Source organism: Choloepus didactylus, chromosome 10 (genome assembly GCF_015220235.1).
Source record: "Choloepus didactylus isolate mChoDid1 chromosome 10, mChoDid1.pri, whole genome shotgun sequence".
NCBI lineage: Eukaryota > Metazoa > Chordata > Mammalia > Pilosa > Megalonychidae > Choloepus > Choloepus didactylus.
This window is the reverse complement of record NC_051316.1, coordinates 123,176,965-123,192,641: the sequence shown is the minus strand read 5'-3', so window position 1 is coordinate 123,192,641 and position 15,677 is coordinate 123,176,965. Positions and strand designations below refer to the sequence as shown.

General features: G+C 43.9%; 1 protein-coding gene across 1 annotated transcript in view; it reads right to left on the bottom strand.

Moving 5' to 3' along the window:
* The window catches only part of GRIN3A (glutamate ionotropic receptor NMDA type subunit 3A), a 173,624-nt gene that overhangs the window by 5,023 nt on the left and 152,924 nt on the right, over window positions 1–15,677 (bottom strand). Inside the window, exons 7-8 of the mRNA XM_037798455.1 lie at window positions 6,069–6,233; window positions 4,721–4,797 (exon numbers count right to left, since the gene is read on the bottom strand). Coding sequence (XP_037654383.1) covers window positions 4,721–4,797; window positions 6,069–6,233 — 242 coding nt within the window. The remainder of the gene's footprint in view (window positions 1–4,720; window positions 4,798–6,068; window positions 6,234–15,677) is intronic.

Sequence of the window (15,677 nt, the reverse complement as noted above, 5' to 3'; positions counted from 1 at the left end):
ATCTGAAGACCTGGGGGTGGGGGCAGAGTAGGGCACATTCTTTTGTGAAGAACCTGAAATAAGCTTTTATTCCCTTCCTTTGAGTGAGGCTCCGAAGGCAGCAGGGCCTTAAAGATACTCTGTGGCCATAAAGATGGTGCTTTCGTAAAAGTGAAAATCTGCTTCTTCAGCTGTTGGATTCTCAGGGTGAGCCTGATGACAGACAGTATAATGTGGCTCATTCTTAGTTCACAGACCACCCTGATGCTTGCTACTTGGTTTAGGGGGAGAATAAAAGCACACAAGCAGCAGGTTTCAGCAAAAATTTCCCATTACAGGGATGACTATATGTGGATTGAGAATAATAGGTCAAGTGCGCGGCTTAAAAAATATCCCAAGAAAGCCCTCAAGATATTGCTGGAGTAATGAAAGTCACATAGAAACTGATTTGCAATCCTCTTCCAGCCTCATCTCCCACCACTCCGAGAGATGGCTGATGCCAGCGAGAGTTATTGCTCGATGGGAACAGAGCGAGGATGAGTCTGTTTCTGAAATATACTTTGACAGTTGGATGCAATGAGAATTTCTTGCTACAAGAACAGATTAGAGCCAGAAGCAGCATAGCTGCTGATTTCTTCTAGTTTCGTTAAAGGAGAAGGGGGAGGAAGAGGAGTTTGACCACTTTTACAATTGACCACAGGGCAAAGCAAAATGAATTGCCCTATTAAGCCCTTGTATTTTTGTTCCCATCTGTGTAACTGAATCAAGACTTTATTATGCCTCCCCCCTGCTCCTCCTTCCCCTCTGCCTCCTGGCAATTAAGAGTGAACATGTGGGAATAGAGTCTTGATTCAGTCACATGGATGGGAACCAAAACACAAGGACTTAATAGGGCGATTCATTTTGTTGTGCCTGGTGGTCAATTGTAAAAGTGGCCATAATCCTCCGCTTCTCCTGTTTTATCCAGACTCCCCTGCACGTGGCTTTGCAGTGCATCCCCTCCAGGATGTGGAGTGTGTTTCTCTCCCCCTTGAATTTGGCTCAGCTGATGACTTGTTTGGGCAACAGAATGTGGTGGAAGTGGCAGGATGGCAGTTCTAAGCCCAGGCTTTTTAGAAGCTTGCACACTTCCACTCCCTCTGGGAAGCCTGCAGCTGCATGTGAACAAGTCTGGACTAGCCTGCCAGGTGACAGATCATGTGAAGAGAATTCGGGGTCTTCCCAGTTACCCAGCTGGGGCATCACATACCAGTCAGCCCAATCCTTAGCCTCTTGCTCCACTCCTCCCACGCTGGCTGCAGACGGAGGAGCCAACCCAGCTGAGATCAGTCAAGCTGGGTCAGATTTTAGCACACTTCCTGGCTGACCCACAGATTCGTGAGCTGCTTGCTATTATTTAAAACATTACATATTGTGCTGATTTTTCACATGGCAAAAATTAACTGATACATGCCCCAAGCCATTAAAACATAGAAACACACACCAAAGCACCCTGCAGTTCTTGCACATTTCTCAGAACATTAAGTTTCATGTAAGCCAGCAGGGTGCGCCAGAGCTGTTTTCACGTGTCCTGGGCTGGGTAAAAGCTCTATCGTGAACCCACTCAGAGCTCCACTGGCTTTAGACCTGATCAGAGGGAAGATGCAGTCATAATTTTCCTCCCAGCCTTACAGTTCTGTTTAATTTTTCTTTCAAGACTTTTTCTACAGAGTTTCTGTAGTTTCCGGGCAGTTTTGTTTATGGTGTGTGTTATATGGTTTGCAATTTTTGAGTGCCTTGGGGTGAGAGGAAAGGAAAAAGGGGGGACTGTATCGGGAATTCAGTGGGGTGAAAGACAGAAACCAAAACTTACGTGAAATATTGTGATGAATATGACCAAGGGCTACATAACTAGACTCTTCTTGCAATGTCCACTCCTTTTCTCTACATTAAATAAAAACAGAGCAATATCTGCTCTCAAACCATGGCCCCAAATTTCTCCATGCCTTTTCTCAAACTCATATTCTAGTAATTCATTCATTTATTCTTTTATTCATTCAATACATTTGGAGCACAGGGGGGGAGTGCCAAGTTGTAGCAGACATTGGCATTTGCATAGATATTCTTCTAAAAGAAGAAAGAGATAGAGAAAAAGAGAAAGTTTTCAAGTCAACAGACACAATTCTTTAGAATCATTCACTCCTGGATTGTCTAGACAACCACAATGAGCAAGTGTGTTCATGTAGCCAGTTTGACTTTCTCCAGAGCTTTGCACATCTATTTGGGAATACAGAAAGATATGCAAAAGCTGGACTCCATGACAAACTCTAGTTGCAGTGCAAGATGACATAGGCTGAATGTCAAACTTCATGTCTAATTTGAAGGAATGAGTGTGTTACACAATTGGCCTCAATAATTTTTAAGTTGGGATCAGAGTGATTCTCTGAAATGCAAACAGTGAGTGAGCTATATTTAATACTAAAGCCAAACCAAGCAATTATTAACATTGTGGTTTGATACTCCACTGGGCCAGTTCAGAGAAGAGGTGACAGTGGTGGGCCCCCAGACACACATTGTGTTTGATGGGCCACAGGTGTTGGGTTGTATGGAGGGGGGCACAGGAATTGCGTGCCCAAGACGAGCCAGGAGGGCATGTTCTGCCTTAGTAGTGCCTTCTCAAAATAAGGGATTCGTAACGGAGACCCTCCAAGAGAAGTGGGTAAGTTGAGTGAAAAAACACATTTGATTCTTGATTTCAATGAGAGAGACGAGAACATGAATCTCATCACAGCTGGAGATGGTGTCCCAGGCTCCCTGGTTTCTACTGTAACTGGAAAACAAACGTTTTGTCATGAGATACTGTCTTTGCTGCTGTAACGTCTTCTCGTGTTGTTCTGGTTTAAATTCCATGAGAAAAACAATTATAGACAAAATATATGTAAACATGACATGGAACAGCTGTGACCTGCTTAGTCTGCAGCTTGTCACTAACAGAATTGCAGAGTTGATACAGGAACACCACAGACTGAGAAGAGGGATGGGGCGTGTGCTCAGTGACTGGAAGAGAGACTTGAAGAGGTAATGGAAATGGTTCTGACAAACTAGATGCAAACCGGAAGAGCATTGCAGCAGTCCCAGAGGAGAGGAAAACAATGAAAGAGAACCATGGCCTCCTTCCCCCGACTCCTTTTTCTTATGTACGAGCGGGTAAGTGTCAGATTTTGAAATCCCTCAGAGAGCTAACTTTTGGGCTGAGGATAACCATAGATGACAGAGTTGCTTGGAGGCGAGGCCCAACACCGAGGCCTCAAAGTATTTGAAAGAACCAGGAGGGCTGCCTTCAACAGAATCTAATAAAGCTCAGCCAGGAGCGAGATCCCAAAGCTCTGACAGTGCCAGCTCCCACAAATGAGGCAATAGGCACCCACAGACTCATGGCGGACGTATGGAGTTTCTCATTTTCATATGTCAGCCATGAATTAAATGCTTGTTACTTCCTGTATAGTAGAGAATCTAACCTTGGCTAAAAAGAGGTCTTCATGAAAGGGATGACCAAGGGGTAATCTCTAAACCTTTGAAGGTCTCGCCTCACAGGATTGTCATTGCTTGCCTGGGGGCCTTGGGCTCGCTACCCAGTAATAGGGTGGTCTAGGGTGGGGGCTTTGGGTCCAGCAGCATCAGCTCAACTTCTGGAAGGGCAGGAGACTGACATCCATCACAGGGGCGGCCAATTGTGCCTACATGATGGTGTCCCAGTAAAACCCTGGACACCAAGTCTTGGATGTGCTTCCCTGGGAGGTAGTCATCTGTGTGTACTGTCACATGGAGATACTGGAAAAGTAACTCTGTCCACAGAGAGAGGACAACCTGAAGCTCCACATGTGGAATTTTCCTGGACTCTGCCCCATCCGTCTCGTCTCTTGGCTGATTTCAATCTGTACCCTCTCCCTGTAGTAAACTACAACTCTGAGCATAACAGTTCCCAGAGAGTTCTGTAAGTCCTTCTAGTGAATCATTGAACTTAAAGGTGCTCTTGGGAGCCCCCAAACCTGTAATTGGTGTCAGAAGTGAGGGTAGTTTTGGGGACTGTGCTCCTTCTAACTTCACATTTCCTGTTGATGAATGTTCTTCTCCAGAAACTTTGTAGTAGGCGGGTTAGGAAGTGGATTAGGTAGAACATATTTGTTATGTATTTCAAATATTTCTGAGAGTGTTTGAAAGGTGTGGATACTGGGAACATGTCAATTTGGAAGGCATGTCACCTGAAATTAATTGCCTGCAGAACTCATGAATTAAGTCTTACATATATTTTGTGCATAATAATAGCTAACATTTATCAGGCATTTGCTTTGTTTTCAGAGCTTTACATATATTATCTCATTTAATCCTCACAACTCTATGAAGTGGGTTATATTCTTATTTCAGTTTTACAAATGAGGAAACTGAGGCACAGTTAATTAAATATCTTAAGTAACTTCCCCAAGGTCACACAGAATGTTAAGTATTAGAGACAGGATTTGGATCCAGGATGCCTGACTCTAGAGTCTATGCCCATCTTTTAAACACAACAATATATTGCCTACATGCACTGTTGTATTTCTCTCTATCTAAACTACATGTATTTATACCAATTTAGTTTACCAACATGCTGGTTCTGTTTCAAGTCAGAACACTGATACATAATTTCCCTTTTGCATATGGAGACTCAGCGATATCTCTAGACTTTTATTTTAACAAATATAAAGACACCTGGCATTCTTACCTTTTCTCCACACGTCTAGTCTTAAAACACTGTTGCTTTTCCTCTACAAATGACGTGTTTAGTGCTCTGTGTAATCTCTGGTGGAAAGAACAGATCCGCAGGTAGAAATCATTAGAAACACTTGAGTTGGGGACAAACTACGGCCTGAGATCTAACAGTAAGTCTAGTTGCTACAAACCTTGGCTTCTACAAAAATTTCTAGGGATGCCAGATAATAGATATTCAGTCCCAAGTCTCAAAATAGCAAGAGATTGAATTATAGGTTATTATCCTATTTGGGGAGAAAACTTATTTGATAGCCTAGAAATGCTCTGGGTGGTAAAAGACCATGTGATTTATAAAGAAGAGCTTTTGTAACTGATGTGCAGCAAAAGCCTGTGCACAATTGCCAAAGGTGAGTCAAAAACTTAAGTCTGAACTTCTTAGCAGCCAACACAATGAGAGTGAAACTAATGATATTATTTTACAAAGGAAGAGATCAGTCGCCTACAGAGTAGGAAGATCAAGGTTCAAGGTAACCAAATTGATGACAGTAACCCATCCAGAGAAAAAGGAACGCGTTAGTGGAAGCAGGAGGTCATCAGCAGAATAGACGAATGGGGCCAAACAGGCAAACTGGTGGCCTTGCTGCTGAGAGGTGAATGACAGGTCCTGGGGGGCAGGAGGAACCCATGCCTGGGGAGTTCATTTAAGACAACCCCCTGCTTCCTCTGCTCTGCTAGAGTCCCCTCATCAATAAGATGCTTTCTGACTGTATTTTGGCTCTCCGTGTCAATTCCCTTCAGGGAGAGATATGCAAACGAGCATGCTTGCTGGTGCAAATGAGAGTTCAGTTGGCTTGCATGGAGTTTCAGTGCTTCCTGTGAACCAAGGTGTTGGTGTTTGGATGACAGGAAAGAACTGTGGTCCCAGGAGGCTTGGCCTTCACACCAGCAGCCCCCAACCCCCTGGACTAGGGTAAAAGCAGAGAGAACAGCGGCAGGTGGGCTCAGCCTAAAGGGAACCGGGACCGAAGGGCCTTCAAACCCATTTCATGTATTTCAATTGTGGCAAGAAAAGAATCCGTAGGAAGAAAATCTTTCACACCAACTATTCAAACGGTCACCATTAAGTGAAATCAAGAAAAAAGATTTCTAGGGCTTCCATTATGAGCAGTCCAATATGAGCAACAGGGGAGGGTTATTCAAAAGGAAAGGGGCATTGTTGGGGGAACTTAACATGAGGAGAAAATGACTTTATGAGAGACAGGAAGCTCCTTCTCTTGGTTCCTGCCATCTGTCCGTCTGATCCTCCCACCTGGGCCTTCGAAAGCATAAGAACATTGGCACGAGACCCCCGTGGCACTCACCTGGCTGGTGTGAAGCCAGTATTTCAGCTTGGATTTGTTTTTGATCCGTGGCAGCAGCAGCCTGTACACGATGTGCTCGCCAATGGCTGTCAAGATGGACAAGCCAAACCCGATGCACAGCAGCACGAAGAGTCCGGAGAAGTGCTTGATGCCCATCTGCAAAGTCTGTGGCAGAACAGGGAAGGAAAGGTCAGGGGGGCTGCACCTGGCCCCACGCTGGCACTCAGAACTCAGAGACTCAGAGGCTTTATTCTGAGCTCCAGGAAAGCCGGAGATGATGGGATACCTCCCTCCGTGCCCTGCAGGTTTCACTAAACCACCCAGCCAGGGCCAGACTGTAGGACACAGGTCCCGGACACTAGTCACTGCTCAGTCCTATGCATGAGTGGTCCCCGGAGCTGTGGGGAGGCTCCGGGTCCGGACCACCCTATTGTCAAGAGAGAATTGAGGGAGGAGTGGAGGGAGGGAAGGAGAGAGAGATGGAAGGAGGGAGAGAGGGAGGGGGAGGGAAAAGAAGGAGGAGGAGGAGGGGAAGAAGAGGAAGAAGAAAAAGAAGAAGAAGAAGGAGAGAGAATTGAAACAATATAACGTATTAAAGCATTGAATAGTTATCAAGGAAAGATCCTCCCTCAGGGTCATAGAATGAGTAGGTTTAAGGGAAGAAGATGTTGAGCTCAATAACTTCGGAGCCTGGAGCCGGCAGGGAGCATGGAGCCCATCTAGTGCACCCCCTCATTTTACAGATGACGAACCTGAGACCAGAGAGGTGAAGGTAATTGAACCGGGTCCCAAGACCAGGCAGCCACAGACGAGGAAGGAAAAGAAACTGATAATACTGGATTGCTTATATTTTGCCAGGCATTTTGCAATGAGATAGTATTATGACCCCATTTTCTAGCTGAGGAAACTTTTAAGTAGCTTTTAAGAGACAAGGCGAGTTTACAAATCCATGCCTGCTTAGCTCCAATGACTGGGCTCTTTGCACTGTACACCAGCAACTGCAGCAGCATCAATCCTTACTGTAATTAAGGATTAATTAAAGCAGGTGTTTTGCTCAGTGATTTACATATGCTATCTAAGGAAACCCTCCCATGAGCTCTGTGAAATAGATATTACTGAAGCACTGACATTGATGATGCGAGTCGATCTTGCAGAAGGAAAGACATTTAATCTGAGTGCCTGCTAGGTGCCAGGCAGTATTCTGAGCACCACGGGGTGGAGATGGATGATTCTGTTATGGTCCTGCTTTTAAGCAGCTTGAATCCAGGGAGGAAACCAACCACAGTATGCATTTGATCTATACTTCCCGGATTTTGTGGAGAAGATGGCTCGGGGGACAAGAATGGAGGAGATGTAGGATGAGGAGGTTGGGGTGGGGAAATATGAATATTCTAAGCTGAGTCAGAATAAGCAAAGGAGAAAAGGCCTGGCTTTCCCGCACAGTGATACAGGGAGCTGTGGAATAGATTGATGTATGTGGCATATGTAAAACAGGGCCATGTTATGGAAGTCGTCCAACGCCAAAGCTGAGGAGCTTGTGTGTCATCCTTTTGATAGAGACTTTTGGTTATTGTTGGAGATTAAATTATGCCCCCTGTGAAAGGCTTGTTCACCCTATCCTGTAGGTATGAACCCATTTGTAAATAGGGCCTTTGAAGATGTTATTAGTTAAGGTGTGCTTTAACTAATGAGGGGGGGCCTTAATCCAATATGGCTGAAGTCCTTATTAGCAAAGGAAATTGGCCACAGAAAGAGAAGCCATGGAGAAGCAGGAAGCTGGAAGTTAATGGAACCCAGAAGAGAAAGAAGATGCCAGGATGTGTATTGCCACGTGACGGAAAAGCCAACGAACCCCAGAGATTGCCGACCAGCCAGAAGATGTCTACTCTGGTGGGAACCAAGCCTTCTAGCTTTTGAAACCTTGAGCCAATAAATTCCTGTTGTTAAGCCAAACCCTTATATGGTATTTGTTTTAGCAGCCAGAAACAAAACACAGTTATTATCATCATAGACATTGGTTCTCTACTTAACATGTGCAGGGCACAGTTATAAGGCCTTTATCAATGTAGAAACTCGCTATTCTTCATAATGAATATTACTATCTTCATTTTCTAGGAAAGGAAATTAGGAACAAAGGAGTTAACTTGTCCAAGTCACATAGCAAGCAAGTGTTAGAGCTGCAATTTAAAGCCAGACGATCTGGCTCCAGAGCCCATGCTGTTAAACCACCATGTTTGACTAATGTGTGTGATCTTCCCATCCTCCTTAAGGGGTGTTTCTTCCTTCCATTCTCCCACCTCTACCCATCTCAAGCCTGGAGAAACAGCTAGCCAGGTGTGGGTCAGGTGATGGGTACCCTGGGAAGTCTCTCAGAGGAAGAGCTTGGAGATTTCAGACTTTGGTGGAGGTTGGGCCATGGGCTTTCTTTACCGCATGTCAATACCTCCAGCAGCGTCTGGAGAAGGAAAGACTAGAGCAGAGCAGGAGCTCAGAGTGTGTACCAGCTCTGCAGCCTTAGATGCAAGGCAACATAACTGGGCAGATGGAATGCAGCCAGAAGCCCAGCACCAGAGAACAGGGAACTAGCTGGTCTAGAAAAGGGTCTGGTGGGGAGATGCATTGGGCCCCAGGGACTACAGAGGTCCTCCACGCTTTCAGGGACATCTTTGCCTAATTGCATAACCTTGGCCGCCTGAAGTGACATACAAATGTGTTTGAAAATAGCCCTTGGCCTGGACCTCTTGTAATGTCGCTATTAAAGAAGACTCAAGCAATTATTACTGCTGTGGATGAAGAACAAATAGGGGAAATCCATTCTGAGCTTTAAAGCCAACATTCATCAAACATTCAGAGAAACTGTGAACAGATGGATACTGCTTTCTTATAAGGCACTGCCAAGATATAGCCTTTATATTTACATTTACGAAGAAACATAACTTGCATTTCTACTTACATTTACAAAGGCAAGAGAGCCATTTTGCCTTTAAACACATGGTTTTCTCTGTTTTCTTGTGCATAATAATTAGTCTAATTTTCCTCTTATTACCCTAATAACAAATAGGCTGTTTCAGTTTCTATTACACATCTCTTTTCCTAAGCTTCTGTTGTTTACAACCACACCCTAATAGACTAATGGAAGTAGTTCCTGTTTTCTTTTACTGACATCTAATATGTATGCACCATAAGTGAATATGATTATTTTTACGATAATCCTGTAAACTGAGGCTCATAGAGATGAATTTCCTTACCCATGATCACACAAGCTAAGAAGTGAGGGAGCCAGGCTTTGGATCCAAGATTGCCTAATGCCAAATACTGCATGGCCTTTCAAGCAAACACCATTTACTGATCTCCCTGGCTATAAGAATTCTTGCTGTCAATTCATTATAACAACTTGCAAAATTTTTCATTCAAAATTCACCACCTGAGTTGCAAATCCACCATAACTCTGCCTGTGAGCACCAGTGAAGATGTTTAAGTTGTTTCTGAGTCTGGGTGACAAGATGTACAGCTGCAGTTGCAATCAGCTGTTCTTCTCCTAGCATCATGTCATTTAAATATGCTGCGCTTCAGATTTGTGCATCTTCCCTACATTGTCGAAAGAAGAAAGTTTCTCTGATAAAGTGGAGCTTGCTCAACTTAAATTTCATCGTTTGTCAGAGGAAGAGGAGGAAGAGGAACAAGGGATACACAATGTCAAAATTTAAAAATAAATTTAGGTTATGCAGACAAAATGATTGCCATTGCCAGTGACATGCGTTACAACCATCACATTCAGAAATGCAATTTCAAAGCCCATTGCATGCTCTCAAGAGCTGTATAAATGCAAGCAAAGTGAATGGAAGCAGACTTGGTTTTGAGGTTTTTAAAAAATGTTCATCCCGTTGCTTTGTCTGCAGCATCATTTGATAGCTTGCAGCTTCCAGCTTCCCAAGTGTCAAGTGCCAAGGAGAGCAGACGGTCTGGCTTTAGCCACGGACAAACCAGGCATTTAGTTTCATGCTGTGTTTCACAAGCTTCCTGTTACCCACCCAGTCACACTTTGCCAGTGTGATCATAAGTAAGCAGCTGTTCAAAAAATTGTGTTGCTTGCTTATTTTATTTTTCTAAATGTTATTTATGCTCATTATGCCTCTCTAACATTTTCTTATATTGTTCATTTTCATTAGTACATATTCATTGCAATGTGGAGAGAAATCAGTTTGTATCTCATACTGTATCCTGCATGCTGCACCCAGATACATCCACTAATTAAGCATTAAAGAATTGGTATTTTAAATGCTTAAATGTTACAAGCATTAATGTTATATATAACCTCCCATGTCTGTGCATTAGATATTAAACACCTACAGGTCTTTAAGAGTGTTTCAGTGATATTTAGGGAAATTCTTTGGGATTTTTGGATGAGGTGGGAATGCCTAATTATTTTTTCCATTAAAAATAATGGAAATGGCTTCCACCATCTGAAAATTCACCAGCCAATACATTTCCAGGAACAGACCAGATTCAGATAACGACAGTTGCCTATATTGCCAAACGTAATACCCACCTGCCACCCAGATTATGAGCACTTCCAGTGGTACGTAGAGGCTAACAGCACTAGTTTTTTTGCTGCCCAATCCCAGCTTTGCATATTGCTCAGATGTGGACACTGGAAACATCAGCCAGCTGGCTAGATAGCTGACTAGCTCTCAAGCCTCCAGCAAGAAATGCTGCTCAACTATTTCACTCATCATTACCCTTAGATGTTACCAATCAAGTCCTATGCAGCTAAGCCTTTCTTGTCCCCAGTCCATACCCCCAGACATGCAGCAACATCCCAATTTCTCTGGTTCTCTACAGAGTTGTCTATACTCGTTGCTTCCAATTCCTATCCTCCCATTTTCTCTTGAATCCACTCTAATCAGGGTTTTGTCCCCACTCATCACCAAAATAACTCTTTTTGTAGTCATAAGTGACCTCCTGTGCTGGTTTGAATGTATTGTGTCCCCCAAATGCCATTATCTTTGTGGTCTTGTGTGGGGCAGACGCTTGGGTGCTGGTTGGATTTGCTTGGAGTGTGCCCCACCCAGCTGTCGGTGATAATTTTGATGAGATGTTCCCATGGAGGCATAGCCCCACCCATTCAGGGTGGGCCTTGATCATGGAGCTATATAAATGAGCTGACTCAAAGAGGAAAGACAGTGCAGCTGGGAGTGATGTTTTGAAGAGGAGTAAGCTTGCTAGAGAGGAACGTCCTGGGAGAAAGCCGTTTTGAGGCCGGAGCTTTGGAGCAGATGCCAGCTGCCTTCCTAGCTAACAGAGGTTTTCTGGAGGCCATTGGCCATCCTCCAGTGAGGGTACCCGATTGCTGATGTGTTACCTTGGACGCTTTGTGACCTTAAGACTGTAATTGTGTAGTGAAATAAACCCCCGTTTTATAAAAGCCAGTCCATCTCTGGTGTTTTGCATTCTGCAGCATTAGCAAACTAGGACACCTCCATATTGCCAAATTCAATGGTCAGTTTTCCCTTATTCAACATATTATTTTCCATTATTCAACATATATCTCCCCTGAGATACATGTTCTGCACTTAGTGTTTTAGGAGCTTTCTCTGACTCTCTCATTCTCTTTGTTCTACGCCAGTCTCATTTGCTGGCCTTAAACATAAAAATGCCTTCAATTCTTGGGGTACACCCACTTTCTCATCCAGACTCATGATTTTAAACAGCTCCTCTATGCCAATGACTCCCAAACTTATATCTTTCTTCCCTACTGCTGAACCAGCTTCTCTACGTGAATATCTAATAGACACATCTTAACCTTAATCCATCAGAAGCAAACTCTGAATTCCCCTCCTGAAAACTGCTCCTTGCAGTTTTTCTCGTCTCGGCGAATCTGTCCTTGCAATTGCTCAGGTTGAAAACTTGAGAGTTGCCTCTGAGTCTTTCTCTAGCACCTCATTCCTAGTCTTTCCATACATATGATGGACCCTACATCCACAGTATATTCAGAATCTGACCACCTTCCACATCCTTCACCAGTCATCCTGGCCCACTCTCCTCTTTCACCCAGATTATTGAAATAGCCTCCTAACTGGCTTCCCTTCAGCTGCAAAAATGACCTTTTCAACAGGTCACATCATGTCTGTGCTCAAAGCCCTGCCAGTTTCCATTTTGTGCAGATTAAATGTCAGGGTCCTTGTAAGTTCCTTCAAGGCTTGAAATAACCCAGTCCCCATTTCCTTTCTGGTTTCATATCCTACTTCTCTCTCACTGGTCTCCTCTGTCAGCCACTTGGGCTTGTTCACTTTCCTTAAACCTACTGAGCAAATCCCTGCCTCAAGGTCTTTTCATTTTCTGTTCCCTCAACCTGAAAACTCTTCCACCTGGAGTCAATGGGGGCACTTCCCTCGTTTCCTTGAGGTCTCTGCGCAAATGTCACTTATCCATGAAAGTCCACCGTAATCACTGTGGTTAAAATCCTTTCCATCTTTCTTTCCTCTCCCAGGTGCAATGCATCCTCCTTACTTGCTTTATTTTACTCCAGATGTTATGGGTTGAATTGTGTCCTTCAAAAAAATATATCAAAGTCCTAACCCCCAGTGACTTAGAATGCCCCCTTATTTGGAAATAGAGTCATTTCTGGTGTAACTAGTTAAGATATCAGGCTGTGGTAGTGTGGGCCCTTCATCCAAAGTGACTAATGTACTACAAAAAGGGGAGACATGAAGAGAGAGACACACACAAGGAGGGACAGCCATGTGGAGATGGAGCCAGAGATTGGAGCTGTGCGGCCACAAGCCAAGGAAAGCCTGGGGCCACCAGAAGCTGGGAGAGGCCAGGAAAGACTGTGTCCTAGGGCCTTCAGAGAGAGCACGGCCTTCCTGACACCTTGATTTTGGACTTCCAGCCTCCAGACAGTGAGAGAATATAATTCTGTTGTTTTAAGCCACACAGGTTGTGGTAGTTTGTTATAGTAGCCATAGGCAACTAATACACTGGACATAATATTTTTATTTGTTTATTGCCTGTTTCCTTCCTCTAGTAGAATGTGTTTTGTCCGTTGCACAATGCTATACCTTGATGGCCTAGAAGAGTGCCTTGCAAATACTAGGCATTCATTAAATAGTTTTTTTAAATAAATGAATGAAAGCACATGATGACTAGAATCCTTTTTGTATGATATGAATTTGTATTAGTCTCCCCCCCCACCAAAAAAAAAAAAACAAACAAACCCTGTTGTATATCTCAGAAGTTTCTTAGAATCATTCTGTGAGGGAGAAAAAGTAGAAATGGCTATTCTCACTGAATAGGTGAGAAAACTGAAGCCCAGAGAGCTTGGCCCATTTGACACTCAATAATGCTCATATACATCAATCTGGGCATTTAGTGTAGGAAAGGGAAGCAAACATAAATTTAGTATCAGTAAAGTAAAACACTGGAGATGGCATGCAATCATTTCAGCCAGTGTGTAGCGACTGGGCCAAGGATGTGACCTAAGTGAGGCCAATTTGCATCTGCAGTGGACATTTGCCATTGAAAGCGGTAGACCTGAGTCATCTCCAACATGAGTGCTCCAAAATGATAGTCCCCTATTTGCTGCCACGACATCCGTGGACCCGCGCTGAGTCCTGCTGTTCCTCATCTGTCTCTTTCCTTCTTATTTCAAAACACTGAGCCTCCCTGTTCTTCTTTTGATAATCCCCTTTTCAAGCTTAGATTCATCTCTTGCTTGCAATTAAAGAATTTGATGAACTGCAAAAATACTAACAGAAAGGTCCTCTGTTGCAATAGACTGTTTCTTGTGCAGAACGTCAACTGAAATGCATGGGTGGAGACTGCCCTAGGAGAACATTTTTGACAGACTGAAGCTCTGCTGTCTTTGTCATGTCTCCAGAAGCCCCGTGTATGGTAGGTGCTCAATAAATGTTTGTTGAATGAAGTACATATCTGAAAAGAACCTTGATAACAGTTACTCTCAAGATTTTAAAACCTATTAAGTGCTTTTTCCTACAGCAAAATGACTACAAGAACCAGGGAAAATCATTTTATTTTTCGTGATCTAGCACATTAAATTTTGCATGATCTCCTCTCTGAGTTTGTAAAGCCAAATCCTGGCGTTCTAAAAAAAATACATTTTTGTTTAGGTAAGAGAGATGGGGTTGGGGAAGAATAACTATTTTAGTGAAAGGTAAAGAAAAGCTATGGTACTTCTGAAATATTGATGACTCACAGATACTCAGGAGCAGGAAGAGGAGGAGGCAAAGGCTGTTCTAATTTTGGAGATCTGATTTCATTTTCTTTTGTTTTTGCTTCCCTCACTATTTTGCCCAGAGGTGTAGTAGCTCAATAAAATTTGGAGGACTTGTTGTCTAGACATATGGCCATTTGTGGGGAGAGGTAGAAGAAGATGGATACCTGCATGATGAATGGGCTGAAGAGGTCTCAAAGGCAGAATTTCCCACAGGAGAGAGTTTCCCTGGCTCAAGAGGGTAGGATAAGATTGAGAGGTATAATCATTCAGGATTTCTAAAAAAGCATTTAACAACAATCCTGAAGAAGGAGAGAGATGAGGTTCAGGTTCAGTCAGAAAATCTGGAATTTTCTCATCAAGGAAAGACTGAAATATCTCATTTTTTAAAAAGAAACAAAAAATCCAGGGAGACACTGCATGGGCTGAAGTTGACAGGCTTACACATGTAGGTAAGCAGAAGGATCTAGACTGACAGCAATCAGGCTCTGCCAGAACTTCCCATCACTTCCAGGGTCCTGGTGGCTGGGATAACTCTGCCTTCTCCAATCTGGTGCTATGGGTTGAATCATGACCCCCAAAAGATCTGGTCAAGTCTAACCCCAGTTCCAGTGACTGTGGCCTTGTTTGGGAACAGGGTCTTTGAAGATGTGATTGGTTAAAATGAGGTCCTATGGATGAGGGGGTGGGCCTCAGTCCCATACGACTGGGGTCCTCATGAGAAGAGACAGAGACTGACCCGAGACAGGGTGATGCCTCCACAAGCCAAGGAATGCTGGTGAACACCGGCAGCTTGAAGCAAGAAAAAATTCTCCCCTAGAGGTTTCAGAGGGAGCGTGGCCCTGTGGATGGCTTGATTTCTGACTTCTAGGCTCCAGAGCTGTGAGACAATACACACTGTTGTTTGAAGCCACCCAGTTTGCAGTACTTGGATACGGCAGCCCCAGGGAACTAAGAGACCTGGAAGATGCTCAAGTGGCTCATCACACGGCCCCTGCCCATGCTGCTGAGAAGAGGCTGCTTCTCTCTGATCCTCGCACCCCCTAGGTCCCCATCTGTCCTGGGTTGCTAATGCTGCCAGAATGCAAAATACCAGAAACGGATTGGCTTTTTTAAAGGGCGCTTATTTGGTTACAAAGTTACAGTCTTAAGGCCATATAGTGTCCAAGGTAAGGAATCAACAACAGGGTACCTTCACATAAAAATGGCCAGTGGCGTCCGGAAAACCTCTGTTAGCTCAGAAGGCACGTGGCTGGCATCTGTTTGCTCCCAGGTTGCGTTTCAAAATGGTGTTCTCCAAAATGTTGCTCTTGGGGCGTTTTGCCCTCTCTTAGCTGCAGCTCCTCTTCAAAATGTCCCTCTCAGTTATTCTGACC